At 38.9% G+C, this 27,231-nt stretch overlaps 3 protein-coding genes across 7 annotated transcripts; all 3 read left to right on the forward strand.

Annotated features, from left to right (window-relative positions):
- The first annotated feature begins 7,444 nt into the window (after window positions 1–7,444).
- LOC116263875 (GDSL esterase/lipase At5g03610-like) lies at window positions 7,445–14,227 on the forward strand. Of its 4 annotated transcripts, none has more exons than XM_031643686.2 (6): window positions 7,445–7,539; window positions 8,307–8,528; window positions 8,825–9,072; window positions 9,633–9,909; window positions 10,121–10,244; window positions 13,618–14,227. In XM_031643686.2, exons 1-6 carry the CDS (start codon window positions 7,491–7,493, stop codon window positions 13,784–13,786), a joined length of 1,089 nt encoding a protein of 362 aa, XP_031499546.1. In that variant the 5' UTR covers window positions 7,445–7,490; the 3' UTR covers window positions 13,787–14,227. The 4 variants fall into 4 exon arrangements, with proteins under 4 accessions (XP_031499546.1, XP_031499545.1, XP_031499548.1 ...); XM_031643685.2 differs by having other exon boundaries at window positions 8,825–9,096; window positions 13,618–14,223; XM_031643688.2 differs by lacking the exon at window positions 13,618–14,227 and adding an exon at window positions 11,351–13,599 and having other exon boundaries at window positions 8,825–9,096.
- A 3,174-nt stretch (window positions 14,228–17,401) lies between these two features.
- On the forward strand, window positions 17,402–26,961 carry LOC116264599 (GDSL esterase/lipase At3g09930-like). Of its 2 annotated transcripts, none has more exons than XM_050080598.1 (5): window positions 17,402–17,525; window positions 18,156–18,371; window positions 18,726–18,994; window positions 19,771–20,047; window positions 26,738–26,961. In XM_050080598.1, the coding sequence occupies exons 1-5, from the start codon at window positions 17,477–17,479 to the stop codon at window positions 26,944–26,946; spliced, it is 1,020 nt and encodes a 339-aa protein (XP_049936555.1). In that variant the 5' UTR covers window positions 17,402–17,476; the 3' UTR covers window positions 26,947–26,961. The 2 variants fall into 2 exon arrangements, with proteins under 2 accessions (XP_049936555.1, XP_031500776.1); XM_031644916.2 differs by lacking the exon at window positions 26,738–26,961 and adding an exon at window positions 20,384–20,744 and having other exon boundaries at window positions 17,403–17,525.
- LOC116264292 (GDSL esterase/lipase At3g09930-like) lies at window positions 23,148–24,895 on the forward strand. Its single transcript, XM_031644427.2, has 3 exons — window positions 23,148–23,246; window positions 23,869–24,084; window positions 24,422–24,895. Exons 1-3 carry the CDS (start codon window positions 23,198–23,200, stop codon window positions 24,652–24,654), a joined length of 498 nt encoding a protein of 165 aa, XP_031500287.2. The 5' UTR covers window positions 23,148–23,197; the 3' UTR covers window positions 24,655–24,895.
- Window positions 26,962–27,231: the final 270 nt, after the last annotated feature.

The raw sequence follows: 27,231 nt of genomic DNA on the forward strand, positions 1-27,231 counted from the left end.
CATCGGGACGCCATGTCTGGCCGGAATTCCGGCAATGGAACTTGTAATCTTATTTGTGTACACGGATATAAAACAGACGCTTGAGCTCTCTAGATAGCACCTCTAAAGTTTCTTCAATTCGGGTACTACAGTACTATGGTGTCAATATTAGCATCAGCATTTGAATATTTGTTTTGCACGACCATGATGTCAATTTCCACTGTAAACCTCGGTTTTATTACTTGAACCAAGTAATAGAGTGCTCGGCCCTCCGCACACTCACGTCGATTCTCGTATATCGAATGACTAAAATGACCCTGAACTGAGAAAAGAAAAATGAAAAAGAAAACCCCTATAAAGACAAAGGTAGAAAAGGAAGAAAGGCTACCTTTTGGAATATGAAAAGTTAAATAAGTTCACAACTTCCTCTCAACTGAAACGTTGGCTCTATTATTGTGCTTGTCCTCAACACCTCAGTTAAAATGGCAAGAAATGATATATTTTTCTTGACCAAAAGCCTAAAGCTTTCTCAAAGCCGCACAGTACTGCTCTATCTGCTTAATAGGCTGAGTATGCATGGTCTTGTGTTTGTCGACAAAACTGGCTGCATGGATGCGATACTTTTGATCTACAAATTAGATTTCGTAAAGACTTAAAAAGAATCAAATATTCTGAATTTTTTCATTTATGAATTCTTATATATGAATAAAAGGAAGTACATGATTCTTTACTTGATTTTCGTGTTCAAAATATTAAATTTACATCCATGTTTTTAGAAACCATTTGTGAACGTGAATACATGTTTCATTGGAATGTTCAAGCGCTCCTCTTTTTCTGTCAGAAGAAATATATATATTCGATTTCCCCTTATAGAAGTCACAAGTGTCATTCCATGCATTGACGCAGGCTTATCATCAACATCATTGTGCCTGAACTCAAGCTAAAATTTTAAGTAAAAATGCAAAGCAATTGATGACTGTACACTCTTTTATATTAAATAAAGTAAACATCTTACAGTTTCAGATCAACACGGGCCAGGGAAGTAAAAGAAAGGTAAAATTAAGGAGAAAAAAAACACGTATTCATGTTTCCTAAATCAAGAAATTCAGAAATTTAAGCGATGGGCAGAATCAAGAACCGGAGGTTTCCTGAGATTGAAGTCAAAAGTTTTGGCCATTGGACGAAATTTTTCTCTAGATTATATGTCCCTCGACGGAACAAGACTTCTGCTCATCTTTCTCCTTAATCAGCTACCACAGAAGCATTAGCAGCAGCAACAAAGTAGCCCTAGAAGCAGACTCATCATGATTTACATGTCCTCTCCAGCCTCGCAGAAATAAGACTTATATATATAACTAAATCAGCCGCCATGGTTGGAGGAGTGATTTTGATGACCAAGCCAGGGAAGACATCACCTGGGTCTAGGATATGTGATCTTGATGACCAAGCCAGGGAAGACATCACCTGGGTCTAGGATATGTGATCTTGATGACCAAGCCAGGGAAGACATCATCCGGGTCTTGGATGTGAGGATTGTTTTCCACGATGAATGGGTCATCACACTTCTCGCTTATGGTGTTCAGTGTCTCCCCTTCTTGCACAACATATAGCTCATCACACACACATCTCCATGGCTGCTGCTGCTGCTGCTGATGATGATGATCATGGTAGGGCATCCTCTGGTTCATCGCCTCTCTCTTATTGCAATCCGTGCAAGAAAGAACCACGAGGACGACTACGGCAACGGATGAGTACCAGGAAGTTAATGATGGTTTTGGCATCTTCTTTCTCTGATTGACTTCATGGTGGTTGAACTGATGAGCTTATTTTTCTTCTTCTTATAGGAAGAGTTGCGTGGGAATGTTTGGAGAAAGGTGTTCATGGAACGGAAGTGACCTCGTCCACGGTTGGTTTGCTTTTTTTCCAGTGGGTGCAGTTCTATGGGACGCCGTGAGCAGCAGGGAACCCCTCCCTCTTGTTTTTTAAGCAACGAAATGAGTTATTGCATTTGTACTCAATCTTAATGTCAATAGATACAAGAGTTGAATAGTTTTTCTTATAAAATGTGAGATCCTCCGGTATATATCAGCCATTACCTCAGCTGTCAGCATCGGGAGCCTGATCAATCGGCCCACATTTATTGCATCAGCGCCTTCTCCAAATGTTTTTTGTGAAACTAATTGAGAAGTAATTGATAAAAGCTTCATCTTAGAACAACAATTGTTTAACCTTAATGGTTAGATCTTCATGAAGCCTTAGTCATGTGAAATAACATGCCCTTGCATGTAACACCCCAAATGTTTAGTTCCGTATCGAAGATTGTGAGGGATCTTCAAGGGCTTATAAAGGGAGGCTTTAATGAGATGATTGTCCTGGTTCCTAGCCTTTTTAGGATTGAAACCGAAATTGCTAGGGGGCGGGTTGGGATCCGTCGAACCAGGGGCCCGAGCCCGAGAGTGGGTCGGGTTGTTATAATGGTATCAGAGCAGTTTCAACACTCGGACCTAGGGTCCCACACGCGCGGACGCGTGTGTCTTAAGGGGGTGGATTGTAACACCCCAAATGTTTAGTCCCGTATCGAAGATTGTGAGGGATCTTCAAGGGCTTATAAAGGGAGGCTTTAATGAGATGATTGTCCTGGTTCCTAGCCTTTTTAGGATTGAAACCGAAATTGCTAGGGGGCGGGTTGGGATCCGTCGAACGAGGGGCCCGAGCCCGAGAGTGGGTCGGGTTGTTATATTGCATGTCATTGTATATTGATTAATACAATTCTCACCATGTTGCTTGTGTTAACGCAGGCTAATTGGTCACCTTTGATTGATCAATTCAACGCTCTACATAACTTCAAGGATGAAGTTGCTTTTGTTGAGGAGAAGCTAGAAGGAAACTTAGAAAGAATAAGGTGGACATTATGGTGCAAAAAATCAAGTTTTAAACTACGTTTTTTTTCCGTTTAAATCTTTAGAAGATTTATTGTGATTACTCTTGTAACACTTCAAAAGTAATAAAATCAGGTGGCATTTAGTATCAGCGCCAGTTCTATGTTCACAATTATTAGTTGTTTTGGTCCTATCTATCTTTTTTGGGTTGGAATCGAAGCTGTTAAGGGGTGGACTAGATCAGTCGGATTAGGAGCTCGAATCCCGTAGGAAAGTGAGTCGAGTCGTTATGATTCTGAAGTACAGTTTAGGCTGAATCGGTTGATTTTGGGTTGACTCTCCGTCAATTGGTGTCATGATTATAGGCTTCTGGGACTTCTTTAATTAGGTATCAAGTCTCTTCAGGTCCCCATGTTTGCGTGGGAATAAATATCGCGCCCAGATTGGACTTCACGGCAAGGATCACCGGCTTTATTCCCTAAACAAATATAGTGACGTAGGGTTGACAATCCCTTGCCAAACAAATGGATCTGGGCCTTAGATCAGCGTCCTACTAAGAAGAGATCTAGACCATTCAGAATAAAGAATCGGATCAGCCTTTACCAAATTCAGCGTAATCGTACTTCTTAAAATCTAAATCCTTTATACGAATAATTAGGTCAGATATATTCTTCATGTTGGACATCAGACTCGCGCCTAGATTCAGTTATGAAATTGCCCACCAGGTTAGAACCTGATTAATAACCAAATACAAAGCTTCTCTACCATATCCAATGGATCCAAAATCAGATCTGCTATCAAATATAGTTGATCCATTTATATTCCCAAGGCTACCAAACTAGATGTCATGCGTTAGTTGCTTAATGTAGGGCTGGAGCACCGAGCTACTTCAACCAACCATTCGGATCGATGACAATGATCCGTTCTAATTTTTCCCTTAATTTAAAACGAAGCAGCGACTACCTAATGAAAATGATATCTTCTAGTTGAGATGATGTAACCCATTAATTTCCACACCACCAAATTCATGAAGTCATTCTCCTAGAAGTCAACATAATACATATATTACGTATACTAATAATCTGATCATCGTTATATTAAATTGAGAAAACTTAATTAATGGAAGATCGAGGTCGGTCAGAGGGGAGGATTTGAAAGGTCACCGGTGGGAAAAAGGTTAATGTTTAGGGAAGACTCAATTTTTAATCATGGTTGTGAAAATGATCTTGAGTAGGCTCAAACCAGTAGCAGATTGATTCGACCATTATCATGACATAATCTTTAAAAACTTTGTTACTTTTTTAGTTACTTTATATATGCAATTTTATTTTATTATAAACAAACACGACTATAATATTGATTGCTGTTTTTCAGATGATTCAGCTGAATCAACCTACCTCATGATAGATTAAGACAGAAGGACTCACAAAATAAAAGGAAATAAATGCAAAGAAAATGGATAAAAGAAAAGAAGATGAAGCGACACCTTACCTGCCGCACCATGAGACCGAAAAACCAGCTCCGAACCAAACCCCTCGAACAAATCAAACACCAGAAACACTTGAATCCATTCCTCCACTGACTCACCAACTTCCACCTTCTCCATCCCTCCAAGCTCACGCACCATCTCCGTCATAAGAAGAGGAAGAAACAAAGGAGTTCAGAGAAAGATCGATGAAGATGGCCAAATCATCAACACCACCGTCCACGACTTGGTGCTTCTACATGGCCATGGTGGCCATGACGATGGCGTCTCTGTGTTGCTTGGATTTGGATTGTTATCATCAGATCGAAGACGTAAGGAATGACCTGAGGATGTTGATGCATCATGGTGGTCATGCAATGGGGCATGGTCATCGGTGCGAAGAGATATATGTGGTGAGAGAAGGGGAGACGCTGAACACTATCAGTGAGAAGTGCGGGGACCCTTTCATCGTGGAGAACAACCCTCACATCCAAGACCCAGATGATGTCTTCCCCGGCTTGATCATCAAGATCGTTCCCAACTCCGGCAACTGCAGATGACGCGCGCGGCCGCGTGGAGCTTCTAGGAGCGACTTGTAACTTCGAGCACAGAAAATTGCGATGCAAGAAACGAAATGTATGCAGGCAGGAGCAGGAGGTCCATCAGTTGGTCATTGTAGTGTTCGTCAATTCTTCTCTTTGATGTTATACTGTGATGATCTTGACTGAAAAGTAGGAACGTTCTTGTATTGAAAACAAAAGAATTTTGACGAGTACTTGATGCTCAACAAGCCTATATGAAACACACATGAACTAGTTGCACAGATTAATCGAATGATTTACTTATTGTCGCCTCAAGAAACTTGTCTTAGAGATAAAATTTACAACTACCAATTTCGCTTACTAAAGCAAATTTTGTTGTGCAATGTCTCTTCAAATTAACTCACACTAATTCTGGCGAGTTTTCATGTTTGGTAGTTCTCTCGGGTGTATATGTATGGTGATCAATGAACGAGGGAGCTTTCTTACTGCTAACATGAGGTGCTTTCATTATTTTTTCTTGTTAAGTTATATATGTTCTGGCCTAACTGAATCTTAGTTTAATCGGATTATGCATTACATGCAGGAGGTAATATCTGCTAAAGCAGAATTTGAATACGAGCAGTCCAATTAATGTTTGATAATTGCAAGATCTGGTATCATTCAAGCAAAATTGTTTTGTGCTCTTGGTTAAGTCATATCAGATTTTCTGGTTTACCAAATCTGGCCACGCGACGGGATAAGTAACTTGAGCGCCAGGAACCGTTCACATTCTTTAAAGCAAAGCTTGAAAATTTCTCTGGCGTAGAATCATTAATCGCTTTCCAATGTTCGTTCTCTAGAGAGAAAGGCTGGCATGTCAGTGGTTGGAGAAAAAACTGATTTGATACGGAAGAGTATCAAAGTCACTGTACATGCATCATTAAAAAAAGTTTTTATTGATGTTAAAATAAAGTCAACAAAGATAATAAAAACGTGAGTAAAACTTTTATTACAATGTCATGCATCACTAAAAAAAGGTTTTTACTACACTTAACGTCAATAAAGATAGCAGAAACGTTAATAAAACTTTTACTACAGTGTCACTGATATTTAACTGACGTTCTTGCTATAGCTGTATAGTTCAGATTTTCGTTGAACCTCTTTTTGATCTATTGGTAAGTTCAGATTAAACAAACATGAACCATGTTAAAGGGACCTGCATCACGACTAAATCTCAATATGATATTTGAAATATTTAATCTTTCATTTTTTCTTACCGAGGAATGGGGTAGGGATTAGCCATTCCATTACCAGGGCAGCTCCTTCAAAGGAAAGCACAAGCAAACACTGACCACGATGTCCTAGTAAGACAACGCCATGAAAAAGTTCAGTCTACAAGGTGGGCAGGCTGGGAGTTGGGACTGAGTCACCAGTGAATGAATCCAATTGGAAGGAAAAAAACAAGCATCTATAAGAAAAAAAGTACCATATTCAGCAGCATATGTCTCTAAAGGCCGGATCATTTGCTGCTGCCATATTCGCCTGTAGCAGCAGATGAAGCAGGATCACCACTCAAAAAGACACAGCTTGGACCCTAGAGGAGGGGAAAAGAGAAGCAGTTGGTGGGGGCGGAATTTGGTGTGAGAAAAAATTTCTAAATAAAAAACAGTAATGAAGAGATAAATCTGATTTTGAGGCGACTAAGATTGAAGCAGGGTCTAGAATCTGATCTGTAAGAATTTGTAAATAACAAACGTGAACAAGTTCTAATATTGGGCAACAGGATTAAAGCAAGATATTTTTTTTTTATTTTATAAACTTGACTCTTGAATAATTAGAGTTAAGTGAAGGGGATCAGTATAAACAGTTTTTCAGGATTTTCCCAAAATTTTGAGCACCTAAGTATGAAGTTCTAATTAAGGTTGGGCGGTGACGGCTAAATCGTCCAAATGTTGAGCTTTTCTTTTATGGGGGGTTTTTGGGAGACTGATATTCATAAGCCAAACGAATGGAATTTACCATCTATAAAGCGTCAGCTGTTCATATCCGGTCGAGCAGCCGGGTGTGTAAAGGCACGTCAGTTGAATGTTATTTTCCTGAACTCTAAATTAGATCATGGCATTCAACTTGATGGGTGTATCACACCCTACCCATGAAAGAGAAAGTTTGCGTGGATAGGTATTTTACTAATCTTTGAAAAATGTCCTTTATAGTTTTTTGCTTTTTTTTTTTTTACTTTGTTTTCTCGATTTTCATTTTTGCTTGTATAAAAAATTTTCTTTTCCAGTGTAAACAGAGGGTATTTTAAATATTAACCATATTGACGCATGAAAATGAGTGTACTTGTATGATGCAAATAGCCGGGTGAGGGAGGCGTTGGGTGCGTTGTTAGCCTCATTCTGAAGAACAAGTTTAATAAAAAATGTTAGGAAATAATAGAAAGATTCGTGGAAAGATTTGCTTATGAAATCATCTGTCATTAAGTGGTAGTACAATTGGAGTGCTCAAACGTGCCTTCGTCACGGCCCTTAATCCTTATCCTCGTTCTTCTTGTAAGGACCTTTAAATTCACCCGTTGATTTGCCTTAGAAACCATACAGCAATCGCTCTCTCTGTCACTGGCTGTGGTGAAGAGGTCGAGCATCAATGGCTGCAGGACCGTCCATTGGCTTAGTCATGATATTCCTTCTGCTGGGTAATTGGTCTATTTAATTATTTTCTGCTACCTTTCATGAAAGTCTCGTTTCTCTGTTCGGCAGCTTTGTATGTTCAAATGGAAATATAGTTTCCAGGCAACAGGATAACGTTAGACGAAGTTGCAAGGATCAAACGGGATCTGCTTCGGTTAAATTTCAGGCATTTTAGGACGTCCAATCTTAGAAAGAAGAGCTTGAGGACCATCTTTAATTTTTAAGTTGTGGTTGGAAATTAAACAAGCCAGACTAGGGAACTGTGTAGCCAACGACTGCTTATGTGCAGAAATCTTGGAATATTGTTTTGAGTTTGGATTTGCAGAACTCTATTTCTAACGCAGTTTTTTATGCACTTTAGATGCCACAGTTCAGTTCTATGCTGCCTATTATATATGTAACAGCATGTTCCAAGGCCTATTGGCTCAGAACTTCACTATTGAATCCTCTACTAAAGCGCCATAATTAAAACATACTCTCCATGCAGTCAGGTCGATCAGCCCCCATAGGGACAACTCAAAACGGGCACCAATGAAGGAGACATCATGAGTTTAAGCGCCAACATTTTAAATGTTAACACAATGTACGCATGATCTTGTTTGTCACTAGGTAAATAATTGAGACACTAGTTTGTTCTATAAATTGCAGGATCTAGTAATTAATAGATCGTACTTGCAGCCTTCCCTCAAAAACACTTGGGGTTGACTAACGATCCTTTACTGCAAATTCTTTTATTCATATAGTGAACCGAAGCTTGCTTCTTCTGTCACAGTTGTGGGTACAAAAGCGGGGAATCTGCAGACTGGCTGGAGCTGGAAAGGCTTCCTTCATCCACACAGAAGGCTGTTCGTGTTTGGGGATTCCTTTGCCGACACCGGCAATGTGCACAACCCAAAAGGACCCTACTTTTCCCTCGGAAAACCCTACGGTGAGACATATCCGGGGTTTCCTACCGGTCGATGGTCCGACGGTAAAGTCATGACAGACTTTGTAGGTATGCTTCTCCGGCAACTCATTAATTATCCGTTTCATCCTTTTCATCGGTCACTTTTTATCTCTGGGTACCAATTTCACAAACTATCTTGTTGGATTCCGATCCACCCTTGTAAGCATCCGTCTAAGACCATTAAAAAATTAAGCTTCTACGAATTTTCAGGGTCTCATCCATACATATATGTTGCAGAAGTTATTTAGTTCTTTGACGACTCCAAAAATCCATTTCAAATCTTCCTGTATGGGTTTAAAACGAACATTAAGAGAAATCTGACAAAAGTAACGGCACATGTGCAGCTGAATACCTGCATCTACCTTCTCCGGTTCCATACAGCAAGAGAGAGCAGTTTAAGTGGCTTCGAAGGTATGGCATGAACTTCGCGTACGCAGGAACCGGCGTCTTCGACACGTTCACCGGCCTTCCCGACATGACACAACAGATCGACGCGTTCGAACAGCTGATCAAGAGCGGGCTTTATGCTGAACATGTGAATTCCTCCGTTGCTTTCGTCTCTTATGCAGGCAACGACTACTTGGTTTATCTTGTAAGGAACAATTTCTCTATGGAGGTAATCACATATATAGTTCGAATGTTCTTTCTTCTTTTCCCTTTTCCACTTTTTCTTGTTTTTTACATGAAGAGGAACAAACACGCAGATTGAAGCAATAGTTGAAGCTGAGTCTCCAACTTGTAATAAAATTAATCAGATCCGACTATGTATCACATCTGGGCTATCATCATGTAACACCAAGTTAAAATCGATTAATTGGATGTAATGCCAAAGACTCATGAATCCAGCACATGGACTTTGAGTTCTTTCACAGTTTGTCTAGTCTGAGACCTAAAAAGAAGGTACAGTAGTTTCAAATTTAGAAACTCAAGTTTTATATGGCCAAAGTAGCATGATCCCTATCAAATAAAATAAATGGAAAACAAGTATGAGTTCTTGAGCCAAGAGATGAAGCTTGCACACTAGCTTTTACCTGGTTGTGTGCGCCTGAGAGTTTCAATAAGTGCTCGAGGTCTTGGATTTTCAAATTCCACAGAAATTTTTCTGCTGCATGATCAAGTACTTGATGTTCACCCTTGTGGATTGATTTTTAGGGTCTTTATGCCTATGGGCACCAAGTAGTGCAAAAGCTTGCAGCAAACCTGCAGAGGCTGCAGGATCTAGGGGTGAAGAAGGTGGCAGTGACAACCCTCCCGCCATCAGGCTGCATACCCATTTTCACATATTCGACCTCCTTCTCTCAGTGCGTTTCTCAAAACAATAATTTCTCTGCTCTGCACAACCAACTCCTCAACGCCTCCGTTCGAGACCTCAGCCCACCGGTGGTCGTTCTTGACAACTACAACGCTTTCTTGACTGTGCTTCAGCAAGGTCTGTTCAATCCTTTAACCTGATGAAAGATATCTTCGTTCCAAGAGAGAAATTTGAGCCCTCTTAAGGCGGATATTTTCTTCTCATTTTTGTGGCCTTCACAAATTTCACCGTTTCTTTAATTTTATAAGGTCGGAACGAGTGAACTGTCCTAATTTCACGCCCGTTCTGGTTCTGTAATCGATAATATTTGCTGCTTGGCTCTTTGCAGAGAAGTTCGGAAACAGATTGAGGGGTTGCTGCATGGGCGTGAACGCCACGGTTTGGTGCGGCCAAGTGGACGGCAATGGGCAGCCCCAGTATACACTATGCCCCAACCCGTGGTCTACCTTCTGGTGGGACGCTAGTCACCCCTCCCACTTTGCCTGGAAGGCCCTAATCCAGTATCACCACCCAAGCCTTCACCACTTGCTGCTTTGATCTAAATTAAACAACAATATATATATATATATATATATATATATATATATATATATATATATAAATAAAATAAATCTGTTGGCTCTAGTAGATACATATTGCATGTGCTCATCTTGTAAAGAAAATGAAGGCGGCGTTGTACATGCCCGGTCATCCTGCTGGCGCGATCAGTGCTGATCGTGTCATTTGATTTTTGTTTGAGTAATTACTTACCTTACTTTATTATCCATGGTATTAAGTTATTAAGGAAGGTGACCGTGTATTTCATTTGTTTATCATCCAATCCTTTGTTTTGGTAAAATATATAGTTTGCACTTTGTGCTTTAGAGCTATGTCACCTAGGTGCTGGTACGGATATTGAAAAACGGGTATGGGTATGCCATTTTTGCAAATCATGGCATGGGTGTAGTATTTTTTTATGCGATAATATTAATTTTTTAATTAAAAAAATTAAGAAAAGCAAAAAAAATGATATCATCACAAGACAAACATATAGTCTCATAAAGAAAACATACTATCTCATAAAAAAAACATAATTATTCCTACATACCATCTCATAAAGAAAACATCAAATGTTTCTTTTATAGTTCCTATATATAATCTCATAAAAAAGAAACATAAAAAAACTGAGATCTCGGATTAATATATTTCATTGTAAATTCTATTCCTCTTTCACCTCTGCAAAGTCCTCCTTATCCACCTCTACCTCTTGTAGTGTACATGGTTTATTTAACTCCGAATTAAGATGGTCTAGATCCTCGTTTCCTTCGAAGTTAAATTCCTCACCATTCACATCCCAATTTTTACTGCTTCTTTTCCTATAAAAAGATAAGAATTAAGAATATAATTATGTAGTAATCAACAACATAGATACGAAAAAATTGTAATACAATAACTGTTGATTTACCTGTATTCATTATTGTTTCGTGAAAGTAACCAAATGTTAGAATGCACATAGACTAAATCTTCCGCACGCTTGCTTGTAAGTTTGTTTTTCTTAATGTTGTGAATATGTGAATAGGTGCTCCAATTCCTTCCAAATCATGAAGATGTAACATGCTGAATAACAACCTTAAAGCAATGTATTGAAGAGTAGGATAAGCACGTTCATGTTTGACCCACCAAGGAATAGGTAGATATGTGTCTCTATCTACTATTGCAGTCATATCTTCATTTCCTGTAGAAAAGCTTGTAAACTCATTGTGAGCTCGTTCATTTTGATATGGATCTCTAAAAATTCTATGAAGACATATCACCTTAAGTTTTGATATTTCAAGACCTATATGTGGTGGGGTTCTTCCGACACATTCAGAGAGCCACTTTAATCCATAATACTTAGGGTTCAATGAGTGTGCCATGCATTGCAAAGAGGTGTTGCTCTTATCTCATCTTGTTACTAATATATTGTGCACATGATAAAAAAAGTCTGAATCTTCAAGTGCAAAGTTCTTCTTCTCATGATTGAAAATGACATCCCACAGTTTGCAAATCATATTGTTCCACATTTCATAAACACAGTGAAGCATTGACTTGTCACAATCAAGAGCCCTCAACATCTCCCAAAAAGCTATGTGAATGTAAGAAAATAAGAGATTTTATCTCAAAAAACATCACCAACAAGCAATTGTTTGATGGTTTGAGCTTTGTTATCAACACCATGATAGAAGTTCCAATCATCATCTGTCACCATATTGATTAATGCACTTTTCATCACAACAATGATAGAAGCAAAACATGTCTCTGCAACTCTTAACTTCAAATCTATATATCTATTATAAATGGAAAGCACATGTTGATGATTAACTATGAAGTTTCTAATGTTTTTAACGTCTCTCCAAGTCTTCAATCCACGAACACAACTGATAAGCACGATAATCCTGTTCTTTGCTTGATGGATTGCATATACTTTTCAATGCCAAATTTAAACTATGGACTGCACAAGGTTTCTAAAAAATGTGAGGATATTCATGTTCCACTAGAAGACCAACAACTCTACATACAGTTGCATTATCTGTAATTATCTGAACAATCTTATCATTTCTAACTTCTTCAATCAACTCTACAAATAACCCTTTCAAATACTCCGCATTTTTATATTCACCAAACACATCTATTGCTTTCAGAAAGATTGGCCCATGCAATAAAGTTAATAAGTAGGTGTCTTTGAATATCTGTCTAGCCATCAAATACAATTGAAACTCCATGTCGCTCTCATGTCAACTTTTTATATTGTAGAAATTTATCTATTCGACTCTTCTCTTGTTGTAGGATGATTGTTTGAAGCATTTCAGAGTCTGGAGCAACATATCCAGACATATTGTTATTTGCCAAAGATGTAACTAGATCCTTTCAATATGGATTTCTAGCTACATTAAATGGTATGCAACTAGAAAAGAAGAATGTTCCAACTTTTCTATCTAATTCCTACCTTTTTTTTAAAGCAAATGTCTGTTCAATTGATTTTTGAAATGTGTCCATTTCCTTTTTTCTACTCATGGACTGCATCATCGTATAAGAGTACTGAGGGAATGTTAAGAAAACCGGATTGTTTACCACTTCTCTTTATATCATATTGTTCTTGTTCATTCTTCAACTCATTCACACTATCAGGTTTGATATTATTACACAATTGAATATCATTACCTTTTATGTGCAATAGATGTGCTTTAACTCTTGTATATGTTCCATTGAACTCCGTCCTACAAAAAGAACATTCAAAGATTACATTCTCACCACCTCCATGAGCTTTTCCTTTCTTTTCCACATAACCCCATTATGGCTGGTCCTCTTGTAACTGTGACAACTTGAACTTGTAGGTGTAGAAGTAGTTCATTTCTCTTTACTTGAAGCAGCCATACTATAAGTCTATAAAAAAGATAATCAAACAAGCAAGTAACATAAATTGTTCACTCTGTGTAATATATATGACATATGAACAAATTTAAAAAAGAGAACAATATCTGCAATGAACAAATTTATAGCTTATAGGAAACACAGAGTGCACAAGAAAAGCAAATCTCGTATAAACAAATGCTTGACATATAGACTTGTTTGTTTGACTTATGTGGTGGGGAGCACGATTGATTTTTCTTAGTGAAATTATGCACAAATGAAGATATCAGATTTACTTGGATAAGTATTGTGGATGTGCATACAACATATTTCTATTCTAAATGTCTTCTTCGTGTGAAAAGGTAAAGCCATGTAGCAATACATCAATAGATTAGCAACAAACACATAATACAAAGAACTCTAGAGATTCTGAAATAAGAAATGCAAATGAAATAGGAATTCATATGAAGAAAAAAACAAATCAAAGAACCCAAGCACCCGTCGTTGGAAGAACGAAGAACCCACTCACCATCCGTCGCCGTCCACCGGTCGTTGCCGTCGCCGGTCGCCGCCACTGCCCAAAAAATCAGAGAACCCAAGCTACCTCCCGCCGTTGGAAGAATGAAGAACCCACTCACCGTTCGTCACCGTCCGTTGCCGTTCATCACCGTCCACCGGTCATCCGTCGCCGGTCGCCGCTGCTGCCCAAAAAATCAGAGTGGTAAAGCTCCCGCCGTTGGAAGAAGGAAGAAAGTCGAGAGGCATTGAGGAAGAAGACGGACCCGCGTAGGGTTTTTTTCTTGCTTTTCATTTTGATATGGTTTGGATATGGTTCTGACCCAGAACTAGATCCAAACGTACCACCACATACGAGCGTATTGGCATACCGGTGTGGGTATGCGGGTCGATCCGACGTACCGGTACGGGTACGCAGGTCGATCCGGCATACCACGGTGGCATAGCTTTAGGGTGGTGCTTCACCATGCTTCAAAAATGTGTCAGCAGCCTCTTTATAACACAAAAAGTTGACTTATGTTCAACAAATTCGAAATGGATACTAACCACCTACCTATCAATCTCCACCCCATTTATTGTTTCAACTCTCTTAAATGAAAAAAGTTAAGTCAACTCTGTAATGTCAAATAACAAGATGAGGTCTTGACCTTGCTTGTTTATCTGAATCCATGAGGATATGATGGACGCCCGACGTCAGTTTTGTGGAATTGGGCAGATAGAAGACCCGCATTCAAGTTGATCAGGCTGGAAATTCGGGAAGCTGCTTTTGCCGTCGACAAACTCACGCCCTCAATCCAACTTTCCCTTCGACATGCACCAGCCTTTCTGCTCATACAGTTGGTCTCGATTAGCCCAAAGGGGCCGTTCCATGCAAGTCGGCAAAGCACTTCCTTGGGAATTAAATACAAGGTCCGAACTTGAATCCACAATTTAACGAGGTTAATTGCATAACCCATGTTGAATCTGATTACTTATAACCGAATTTTGTTTTGATTACATTCCACATATGAATCTAACCCAAGACGATCAAAACTAATTGTAATATATATATATATATATAATGGTGATTCTAACTTTTAGAAGTTATGGGTATTTTTGTTGTATAATATTAGTTTACACTTTTTTTCCTTATTTTTTTTAATTATTCATCTGTTTCATATAAACAGCCATGGTTAGACGGTTAACTAATCCTGGATAGCTAGAGTCATCACCTTATATATATATATATATATATATATATATATATATATATAACAATTGTTTTTTCAGGTTGACAAATCTGGATTTGGTTTTAAATAGGCCCTCTACTCTAAAGCCAAGTCAAGTCTATTAACACAATTCAGATCCAATATTTAGATTGGACTTGATAATTCCCATATTCAAGCCTAGACACGTGTGGATCAGTCTCTGTACAAGCAGCCTGGCTGGACACCAAGAACAGAGACCAGACATTTTGGCCTTGAGGCACTAGTTTTATAACTTTAGAATTTTAAGGAATACTTATATGTAAATGAGAAAAACTGTCATATCCTCCAAAGGAAACGTCGTCTCTTAGATCTGCAGATAACATTGGGATTATAAATCCTTGTTAGAGAGAGACCCATTGAGAAGACAGTTGATTACCTATAATTTTAGATATAATATACAGATTTTAGGGTGTTATATTGTTGGATTTGCAATTCATGATTTCTAACAAGGATGTCTGGTAGAAAGCTGAAGCTTCTACCTAACTTCTTGTCCCTTCATGATTTCTAACAAGGATGTCTTGTTCATGTTTTGGGGTGCCTTTTTCACTACGCTTCAACTTACACATAAGTGAACCTCCTCTAACGTCTTAGAAAGCTACTACCGCTGACATTTGAAATGAAAACAGGCCGCCTATTGAACACCATCTAAGCATCCTAAGCAGTTGAACCAACCCTTGGAGGTGATTTCTAACAAGCATTTATTAATCGTATTGTTTAGAAGATGAAACGATTATGCGGTCAATCTATAAATCTTGCATCTAGAAATTCGTGAATCTCAAACCATAATCCCCTTCGCCAAGTTGAGATGGATCGGCTTAAAGCATACAGCTTGAGTGTGCTATACCATGGGCTTTGCTTTGTTCATAAACGGCCCACTAAATAATAAAGAACACGTATGGGAGATGTCACTCGATGAACATCAGGTCAATGAATTTTGAATGTGAGTACGTTATCACATTCAATGACTTCCTTTTCTTGTGAAAAAGAATTAGAAAGTTGAATTGCTGTTATATGAAATAATTAAATTGCCGTGAATGGTTGAGTCCGAGTGTTGGTGTGAAGAAAGAAAAATCCCAATTTGAAACTAAAAAGAGAGTATGATTTCGTGCTCTTTATGAAATTGACAGTAGCGTAACAAAATGAGCAATTTTTTTTTTTTTGTAAAGATGAAACAATCTCATTAAATGGTCACAAATTTTGAAAAGTAACATAGGGACTTTCATTTCTGCATACCGGAAACGGAATCACGTTCGCTTAACAAAAGAGAGAAGTGACGTTTGCCATAAACGGGATGCTGTAAAATGCAAAACTGTAGACGTTGAAAGTGGACTTCATGATTGAATAATGTCATTAATTTCCATATTCCAAGAGTATTTGTATAAAACATTAAATCTATTTGTTTATGGCTAAAAGGATGCTGAGTCCCGTCAATTCAATTTGGATTCAACTTTCAATGAATAATAACTCTTACGTATTTGGATTTAACCTTCCATCAATAATAACTATTAAGTATGGAAAAAATATTATAGGTTGTTCTTTTTGGAAAGTTTTGTTCCTATCAAGGCCTGTTTTTGGTAAGTCTGCATTGCTATAACTTGTACTCAGGTGCCCCTCATTTGCAGCATATTCAATGCCGCATATTATATTATAGTTAAATATGTGTACGAGGCATTATAAGCTGGAGGAATGTCTTCTTATAATGGAATCCAGTTTTGTGCTAGGTGGTTAACATCATAGTTAGTAAACCCATGGTTGAGACTCGGAATTGCAAACGACCAAGTCATCTTGGCTGCAAGTTGATTCACTGTCTCGGCCGGGTTAATACAAATTACTGTGGCTGAATCCCCCGAGGGCGAGTCGTGGCCTCAAAGATCCAAGCTTACTCGAACGATCCCCAAGCCAACTCTGCCAATTTGCCAGTAATGCTCAAAAAGTCATTTTCAAGTTCTCATTCAGTACTTATATAGAAGGGGGGGCTTCTGGTTTACATGAAGGGTATATTTTTTTAGTTTCTAGCTCCTAACATATTGTCTTGTGTTAAGTAGCCTAATACACAATCTACTTCATCCTAAAAACGGAAAAAAATATCATATTCTCTTGATGTCTAAACTTATTTTGTAAGAAATTCAAAATCAAAAGTCTTAGAGTTATGAGCTTATAAGATTCTACCTATTCATCAGAAAATTGTGAAAACGTACAAAACAGTGCCTTGTCCATTGGCCGAGTCCTTGTCTTCATCTGAACGGAAGAAGGGCGGCTTGAAGAAAGGCAGCAAAAGATTGCTTTTGGAAGATCATTGCGGCATACAGCGTCTGATCAAATTTCAGCAGTTGACCTCTTCAGATTGCGCGGAGCGATTTGCGCGAGCGTTATGATCTACCATAAGTCATAAAATTAATTATTGGACTACTCTGATGTGCCTTCATTGGACCCCAAAACAGTGTCGTTGTCTCCTTCTTGCTCCCTTTAAATACAGTCTGCATTTGCTTTAGAGACCACCCAGCAATCTCCGTCTCTCTATAAATCTGTGGTAGCGAAGCGGTAACGCAACAATGGCTGCAGGACCATCGATAGGCTTATTCGTGATATTCTCTCTTTTGGGTAATTGTTCTATTTCTTTTTAGCTACCTTTCATGATAGTTCCAGGTGTGGGTTATATGTGGGCAACTGCACCACTTGTTTGCATGGACCTCGAAAGCCTTTTTATTTTTATATTGTTATTTTTGAGCAATTTTTTTCATTTGGTGCTGGTTAAAATTTTAAATTTTTATACCTAATGCCCTTGGCTAGAATAGAATTGGGTTGCGACTGACCACTTATTTTCAATGGTGTTGAAATAAGGTTTTGAGCTTTGGATTTGCGACGCAGATTTTTCCTTTAATCCTGGACTGTAGATGGTAGTAACACATTCACTTCTCATCAATGCTTACATATAACACCTTGTTCCAACACTTACACTGGAACAAAACTTATTTCATTATTAATGCGTCCTTCACTTGAGGTGTTACCGCTTGGTGAATAATTGAGACGTAGTTGTTAAGTTTGTAAATTGCAGGACTTAGAAACTGACCCGTGAATCTAAGCTGGACTAGAAACTATGATTCATCCTTTTTAGCGTTTCCGGACTGTGCATATAAGCAGCTTCCGTCTGCCCTGACTGGACATTTGGTACAACTTGAGAGCTTCTTTTTTTTTGACTTAGCAAACTGAAGCTTGCTTGTTTCATCACAGTTGTAGGTATCAAAGCGGAGAATCTGCAGACTGCTCGGAGTTTGAAAAGCTTAGAACACAGAAGGCTATTCGTGTTCGGTGATTCCTTTGCAGACACCGGAAATAAACAGAATCCTAATGAACCATACTATTCTTTGAGAAAACCCTACGGTGAGACATATCCGTTGTACCCCACCGGTCGATGGTCCGACGGTAAAGTCATGACCGACTTTGTAGGTATGCTTCTGCAACTCGGTTGTTTTCCGTTTCATCCTTGACACTGGTCACTTTTTTCTCTTTGGGTATCTGAGGAATAATCTAATGGAATCGAATACCAATTCACTGTTGGATTCTGGATCTGTCCGACACCAGAGAAGTTAAATTTCTGTGATTTGTTCAGAATTCCATCAATACAGATGTTGACATCGTATACATATGTATATATTTCAAAGAACTTAGTTCATTGTTAGATCAGTTTATTTGGATGTGTATATAATAATTTGTAGTCTAACATGTTAGAAATTTTAGTTAGATTTCCATTACGTTGAAAGAAGAAACAAAACTCTAAAAGAAGCAATGCCGCATGTGCAGCTACGTACATGGATCTGATTTCTCCGGTTCCATACACCAAGAGAAATGACTCTATTCTGCTTCAAAAGTATGGCATGAACTTTGCCTATGGAGGAACCGGCGTCTTCGATACGTTCACAGGCCTCCCGGACATGACACAGCAAATCGACGCGTTCGAACAGCTGATCAACAGTGGGCTCTATGCTGACCATCTGGATTCCTCCGTTGCTCTCGTTTCTTATGCAGGCAACGATTACAGAGTTTATCTAGAAAACAATGGCTCCCTCGCGGTAACTACTAACAATATATTTCCTTATTTTCTTCTACTTAGATTCCATTTTTCTTGTTTTTACATAGAAAAGAGCAAGTTAAACAGAACCCAACTTGATGCATTAGCGGAAGCGGAGTCTTCATCCTGTAACAAGATTGATCAGATCCAACTATCTTATTAGGGGTACAAACAGTTCACATTCAAATTGCACATGAGACCAAGTTCAAATCGATTAGTTGAATGTTGTGCCTGCCTAGCTTGGAATTATGTAAAAGTTGTGGCGTGGATTATGCAATCGTTTGGAGATTCCCATTTCAATTGGAATCTAACTATGAGAAAAATATATTGGTTTCGGTTTAGAAACTCAAGTTTCAAATGGATAAAGCATAATCTGAACCATGGTCCCTGGCAAATAAAAAAAAATGCAATACATGGATGAGCACTAACCATTTAACTAATAAAGATACAATGGCACAAAAGTCAGGGCCTCATGCTTTATACATGTCAATCCCTAGTTTCTTTATATATATATATATGTATATATATATATTTGTTAAGGAATTTATAATACATGAAAAGAGGGGGAAAGAGAGAGAAGAATTGGTCTACTTCGCCTACACAACGCCTCCAATCCCAAGATCAACACTTCTCGATATCAAGTTTGGAAATGGAAGACGTGTAGGAATTTGATCCTTTCAAGTGTTAGGGGTCTTGCATTTTGAAGTCTTTCACATGAGTTCAACTCCTGCCCAACATGGCCAAGTTGATGTTAATCGTTTTTGCTTGATTCCGCAGGGTCTCGGTGCCTTCAGGCAGCAAGTAGTGCAGCAGCTCACAGCAAATCTGCAGAGGCTGCACAATCTGGGCGTGAAGAGGGTGGCCGTGACAAACCTGCAGCCCATAGGCTGCAGTCCAACCGTGACATATTCGACCAACTTCACTCAGTGCTCTTCACTCTACAACGGTCTCTCTCAGCTGCACAACCAACTGCTCAACGCCTCCGTTCAAGCCCTCAGCCCGCCGGTTGTCATTCTTGACAACTACAACGCTTTCTTGACTGTGCTTCAACAAGGTCCGTGTTAGTCACTATATCTATTGCGTTCATGTGTACACTCTAGCAAACTTCTTTGGGTTATTAATGATGGTACGAAGAAAATAAACTATACATGCCAAAACAAATTAAAACCAATCATGTCCTTCATTGTAGAAAAGTTAGCGGTAGGCTTGTCTATTGAAGTTTGCTAGACGGTCCACACATATATTTGATTGTACATATATTTGATTCACACCAAATGAGAAGGTACATGCTTATATGTAATACATGACATATAGGCCCACTACATAGCTTTTTAGCAATCAAACGTGGGTGTTGATGTAGTTGACGATTTGTTCTGCTCGATTGCTTCAGAGACGTTTGGGAACAGATTGAAGGCATGTTGCATGGGCGTGAACATCGCAGTTTGGTGCGGCACAGTAGACGGCAGCGAGAACAAGCAGTACACGCTCTGCCCCCTCCCGTGGATTACCTTCTGGTGGGACAACAACCACCCCAGCCACTTTGCCTGGAAGGCCGTAGTCGAGTACCACCGCCCCAGCCTCGACCAGCTGCTGTCCTGAATCCAAATTATGCACAACTAATGTATAATAAAGTTGTTGACTCTAATAAATGCATCCGTCAACAATTGAACTCGCGTCTTGTAGAATAAATGGCGGCCTTGTGTACCTCTTGGTCGTGTTCAATGGATAACGTTGAATTTCCTTTGAATAAATCGCTTTACTTGCTTAATATGTGCATACCATCTTATGGAGGATTAAATTTTTTGAGTTAAATTCATTAACTGGGTTGAACCTCCATGAAACTTTCAGCTCATACGTTCGGTATGGACCATATAGCTCAATGAAGCGTGCAGAGAATTTTTCTGAATCCCATAAATTAATAACGAGGTATCCTACCAAAAAGTTGGGGCATGTATATCTTAAAATTATTTGCCATAGAAGTGATAGCTTTTAACGGGGAAGCTTTTCTCGTTTTCGATTCATGAGATCAATTGTCAATCAAAGTTGAAATAGATTATTGACATTGTAGCGTGTAACATAATTCATCAAGCTTTTTTTTTTATTCAATCGTATCAATCTCAAGTAAGGGGTATTTGATAGACGGGTGTATTTCTTCTGTAGAAATGTTTCCTGCTATACGGCGGTGGAAGTTTCATTGTAGATGAGCCGGAGCTCAGTGCACCAACAGATCTTGGAAATGTTGCGAGCAGGAAATCTTCTCTTGACATAAGTTTCATCATTTGAAGTGTGGTAAATGTTTGAAATCTTTTATCGTGCTCCAAAAGGGGATTATTGACATACAAACTGAAGCACTACAACGATAACACTACGAAGCACTGATATCCGTGTCTTATACTATGAAGTATAAAGGGTTGGAGGGCTTCTGCATTCTTTTGAGTGGTGGAAAACCCACTCACCCAAAAAAGGTATACTTAAAAAATTTCGGCTGCCCATAAAACGCTCAATTAGACAAACCCATAATGCTAGCTACCTAAAACTGAACTTTTAGTTGAATTGTGGATCGTCACTGAGTGTTAGGATCTATGTTAATGCAAAGTTGGTTATATCCAACGCCCGGTGCATAAGAAATTGTATCCCATAGTCAGTAAAACGGAGAGCCCCATATAATAACAAATAAAAGGCAGTGAAAAGCTAAAAAAAAAAAAAAACATTTCTTTTGAAAAAATTTTCAAAATACCCCAACTTTTTTTTTTTTGAGCTGTTGTATGTTGCACCCTCCCAGTCTCCAATCAATGGGTTCTTTCTATTGACACTGGTGTATCCAGGGGCCAAGGGAGGGGGGGCCGCCTAGGCCGTGGCCCCACCCTAGTTGACTAAAAAAAAAAATTACATTAAAAAATTTAAAAATCATTAGTTGTCTAACTTATTTTCAGTCGAACTACCATTTGGCTCGGTTGAACGAATGTTTAGCCTGCCCTTGAAAAAAATCTTGGCTCCGCTTCAAGAGCATTAGTTCTAACGGGTTATGTGCACATGGAAAATTGTACAGAAGTGTGAAATAACCAAAATACCCGCATCATTAAAAAAAAAAAAAATGAGTAAAAAAGGATTATAAAAAAAGTAGAAAGTTTGATTCCAAAGTCTCGCTCTTCATTGTACACTAAGTCACCCGAACTCTTCTATTTTACTGCATCACTCGAGTCGCATCGAGTCGGCTGCACTCCGGTCACAGCTCCGACTCACAACCGAACCCAATTACAATGTCATATTGCTAAATTACTTATATAATATATGTTGTTTTGATATTTTTCTATGCAATACAATTATTCAAGTATGTTATATACATTTATAACTAAAGTGTAATAATAATATATACATGTTTATTTTGTTATATATATAATAAATTAAAAAATAATAATAATAAAATACTCTCGCCACACCACCCCACCCCACCCCACCTAAATTTTTTGGAATGTGTTGGCACCGGCACCCCACACTAAGGTGACATCTAACAAGGGAAAGAAAAAAGAAATCTCGTCTATTCTTTCTCCCCTCTTCCGCGTTCTCTTCATTTCCTCTGGTGGGTTCGACCCCATGACATGACTTAATAGTTATCCTAAATTTAACGATTGAAGTAAGGGAAGACCAGCATAAGACTAGCTAAAATTCTTCTTATATACATATAAAAATGACCCTCATGGTCCACTTAATTAAAAATTTACAGTTATGAGCCGTTATTAAAATATTCCAACCTCGCTGCGGAAAATTGTTGTGAGAGGAAGTAGCATGGTGTCTCGAAAGTTACAAATACCCATTTGACGAAAGTTACCAAATACGCATTTGACGAGAAGATCGACGGCACTAATCCATTGGCCGAGTCCTTGTCTTCATCGGAAAGGCGGCATGAAGGAAGGCAGCAAAGATTGCTTTTGGTTTTGGAAGATTATTGAAGGCATACAGCATCTGATCAAATTTCAGCAGTTGACCTCTTCAGATTGCGGGGAGCGATTTGCGCAAGCGCTATGATCTACTATAAGTCGTAAATTAATTATTGGACTACTCTGACGTGCCTTCATTAGGACCCCAAAATGGTGTCGTTGTCTCCTTCTTGCTCCCTTTAAATACAGCCCTGCATTTGCTTTAGAGACCACCCAGCAATCTCCGTCTCTCTCTGAATCTGTGGTAGCGAAGCGGTAGCGCAACAATGGCAGCAGCACCATCGACAGGTTTATTCGTGATATTCTCTCTTTTGGGTAATTATTCTATTTCTTTCTAGCCACTTTCATGATAATTTCAAGATAGTTCTAGGTGTGGATTATGTGTGGGCAATTGCTTATATGGACCACTTGTTTGCATGGAACTCAAAAAACTTTTTATTTTTATATTGTTATTTTTGAGCAAATTTTTTTCATTTGGTGCCGCTTAAAATTTTAAAATTTTATACCTAATACCCTTAGCTGGAATTTTCTAACAAGTTAGCTAAGCACTGGGTTGCGACTGACCACTTATTTTTTGGATTTGTGCTTCCTCTATGACGCAGATTTTTGCTTTCAAAGGTCATCATGGACTGTAGATGATAGTAACACATTCAATTATCATCAATGCTTACATACAACACCTTGTTCCAACACTTACTGGAACATAATTTATTTCATTATTAATGCGTCCTTCACTTTGAGGGTTTTGTCGCTTGATGAATAATTGAGAAATAGTTGTTATGCTTGTAAATTGCGGGACTTAGAAACTGATCCGTGAATCTAAGCTGGACTAGAAACTATGGTTCATCCTTTTTAGCGTTTCCGGACTGTTTTGGTAAAACTTGAGAGCTTCTTTTTATTTGACTTAGCAAACTGAAGCTTGCTTGTTCCATCACAGTTGCAAGTATCAAAGCGGAGAATCTGCAGACTGGTCAGACTTTGAAAAGCTTAGAACACAGAAGGCTATTCGTGTTTGGTGATTCCTTTGCCGACACCGGAAATAAACAGAATCCTGATGAACCATACTATTCTTTGAGAAAACCCTACGGTGAGACATATCCTTTGTACCCCACCGGTCGATGGTCCGACGGTAAAGTCATGACCGACTTTGTAGGTATGCTTTTCCGTTTCATCCTTGGCACTGGTCACTTTTTTCTCTTTGGGTATCTGAGGAATAATCTAATGGAATCGAATACCAATTCATTGTTGGGTTCTGGATCTGTCCGACACAGAGAAGTTGAATTTCTGTGATTTGTTCAGAATTCCATCAATACAGATGTTGACATCGTATACATATGTATATATTTCCAAGAACTTAGTTCATTGTTAGATCAGTTTATTTGGATGTGTATATATAATTTATTGTCTATACATGTTAAAAATTTTAGTTAGATTTCCATTACGTTGAAAGAAGAAACAAAACTCTAACAGAAGCAATGCCGCATGTGCAGCTACATACATGGATCTGATTTCTCCAGTTCCATACACCAAGAGAAATGACTCTATTATGCTTCAACGGTATGGCATGAACTTTGCCTATGGAGGAACCGGCGTCTTCGACACGTTCACAGGCCTCCCGGAGATAGCAAATCGACGAGTTCGAACGGCTGATCAACAGTGGGCTCTATGCCGACCATCTGGATTCCTCCGTTGCTCTCGTTTCTTATGCAGGCAACGACTATAGAGTTTATCGAGGAACCAATGGCTCCCTCGCGGTAGCTACTAACAATATATTTCCTCATTTCTTTTGTTTTGATTATATTTTTCTTTTCTTTTTTACATTAAAAAGAGTAAGTTAAACAGGCCCCAACTTGAAGCATTAGGAGAAGCGGAGTCTTTAATCTGTAACAAGATTAATTAGATCCAACTACCTTATTAGGGGCATAAACAGTTCACATTCAAATTGCATATGAGACCAAGTTCAAATCGATTAGTTGAATGTTGCGCCTGCCCACCTAAGAATCATGTAAAAGCTGGGGCGTGGATTATGCAATCTTTTGAAGATTCCCATTTCAATTGGAATCTAACTATGAGAAAATATATTGGTTTCGGTTTAGAAACTCAAGTTTCAAATTGGCAAGGCATAATCTGAACCATGGTCCCTGCCAAATAAAATAAATGCATTACATGTATGAGTACTAAACATTTAACTAATAAAGATATATAATAAAAATCAAGGTCTCATGTTTTATAAATGTAAATCCCTAGTTTATTTACACACACACACACACACACACACACATATATATATATATATATATATATATATTGAGAGAGAGAAGAAGAATTGGTCCACTTGGCCTGCACTGCATCTCTAATCCCATTATCAACATTTCTCACCATCAAGTTTGGAACGGAAGACGTGTAGGAATTTGATCCTTTTAAGTGTTAGGGGTCTTGTATTTTCAGGTCTTTCACGTGAGTTCAACTCCTGCCGGAACATGGGCAAGTTGATGTTAATCGTTGTTGCTTGATTCCGCAGGGTCTCGATGCCCTCAGGCCGAAAGTAGTGCAGCACCTCACAGCAAATCTGCAGAGGCTGCACAATCTGGGCGTGAAGAGGGTGTCCGTGACAAACCTGCAGCCCATAGGCTGCAGTCCAACCCTGACATATTCGACCAACTTCACTCAATGCTCTTCACTCTACAATGGTCTCTCTCAGCTGCACAACCAACTGCTCAACGCCTCCGTTCAAGCCCTCAGCCCTCCGGTGGCCATTCTTGACAACTACAACGCTTTCTTGACTGTGCTTCAACAAGGTCCGTGTATGTCTCTATATCTACTGCATTCATGAGTACACTCTAGCAAACTTCTTTGCGTTATTAATGATGGCACAAAGAAAATAAACTATCCATGCCAAAACGACATTAAAGTCAATCAATCATGTTGTTCATTGAAGAAAAGTTAGCGGTAGGCTTGTCTATTGAAGCTTGCTAGAGGGTCCAACAGATCTTTTAAAAGCTTCTAAGGGTCCACACATATATTTGATTTTACATATATTTGATTCACACCAAATGAGATGGTACATGCCTATATGTAATACATGTGATATAGGCCCTCAAGCACGGGTGTTTGTTATAGTTGTTTTCCAAAAAAAAAATGCTTCAATAACAATAAAACATGCCAAACCAACTAATATGATAGTCGGACATGCACAAAACTGCTGAAAATCAGAATCCCAGAATTGTGAGCATAAGATCGAGTTTTCAATATCAATGTTGCAGCAGTATATATCAAAATATATGCTAAATATTACAGAAAACAAGAGACCGCCGTGAAAAAACCCTAAATAATGAGGTAAAAAACCACGGTCAAGAGAGACTTTCTATATATCAAGAAAAAGAGTCAAATACACCTGCAGCAATATCTCTACTATTTTAAGAAAAACAGTAAAGTCAAGAAAACAATAACACTCTCTTATACGAATGAAAGAAAGAACCCCAAAGAAACAAGAAATAGAACACCCAATGAAGACTCCCTTCATTTTCTTTTTCTTCTTTGTCTTTCCTCTATCTTCTTGGCGTGCGGATCAACCCACTCAACCTTGCTGCTATTTTTCCTTCTTCTTCTTTTTGCCTTCGTCTTCTCCTTCTCCTCTTGTTGCGTGCAGCCACAAGAAGCCTCCTCTTTTCTTTTTCTCAAAAAAAACACGTGCAAGAGAGAGAAACGTGAGAGAGAAGGGCACCATCAGGTACTCTCTTGAAGCTGGACCGGACCCAATAGTGTTGATGGTGTAGTTGACGATTAGCTGTGCTTGATTGTTTTAGAGACGTTTGGGAACAGATTGAAGGCATGCTGCATGGGCGTGAACATCACGGTTTGGTGCGGCACAGTGGACGGCAGCGGGAACAAGCAGTACACTCTCTGCCCCCTCCCGTGGACTACCTTCTGGTGGGACAGCTGCCACCCCAGCCACTTTGCCTGGAAGGCCTTAATAGAGTACCACCGCCCCAGCCTCGACCAGCTGCTGGCCTGAATCCAGGTTATGCACAACTTATGTATAATGACGTAGTTGAGTCTACTAGATGCATTCGTCAAGAATTGAACTCGCATCTTGCCTTGTGTACCTCTTGGTCCTATGGAGTCTATGGACCATATAGCTCAATGGAGCCTGCAGAGAATTTTTTTGAGTCCGTAAATTAATAACGAGTTATCCCATCAAAAAAGTTGGGGCATGTATATCTTAAAATTGATCGCGATTGAAGAGATGATCTTTGTTTTTGTCGTTTTCGATTCATGAGATCAATTATCAATGAAACTT

Source organism: Nymphaea colorata, chromosome 11 (assembly GCF_008831285.2).
Source record: "Nymphaea colorata isolate Beijing-Zhang1983 chromosome 11, ASM883128v2, whole genome shotgun sequence".
In the NCBI taxonomy this organism is placed as follows: domain Eukaryota; kingdom Viridiplantae; phylum Streptophyta; class Magnoliopsida; order Nymphaeales; family Nymphaeaceae; genus Nymphaea; species Nymphaea colorata.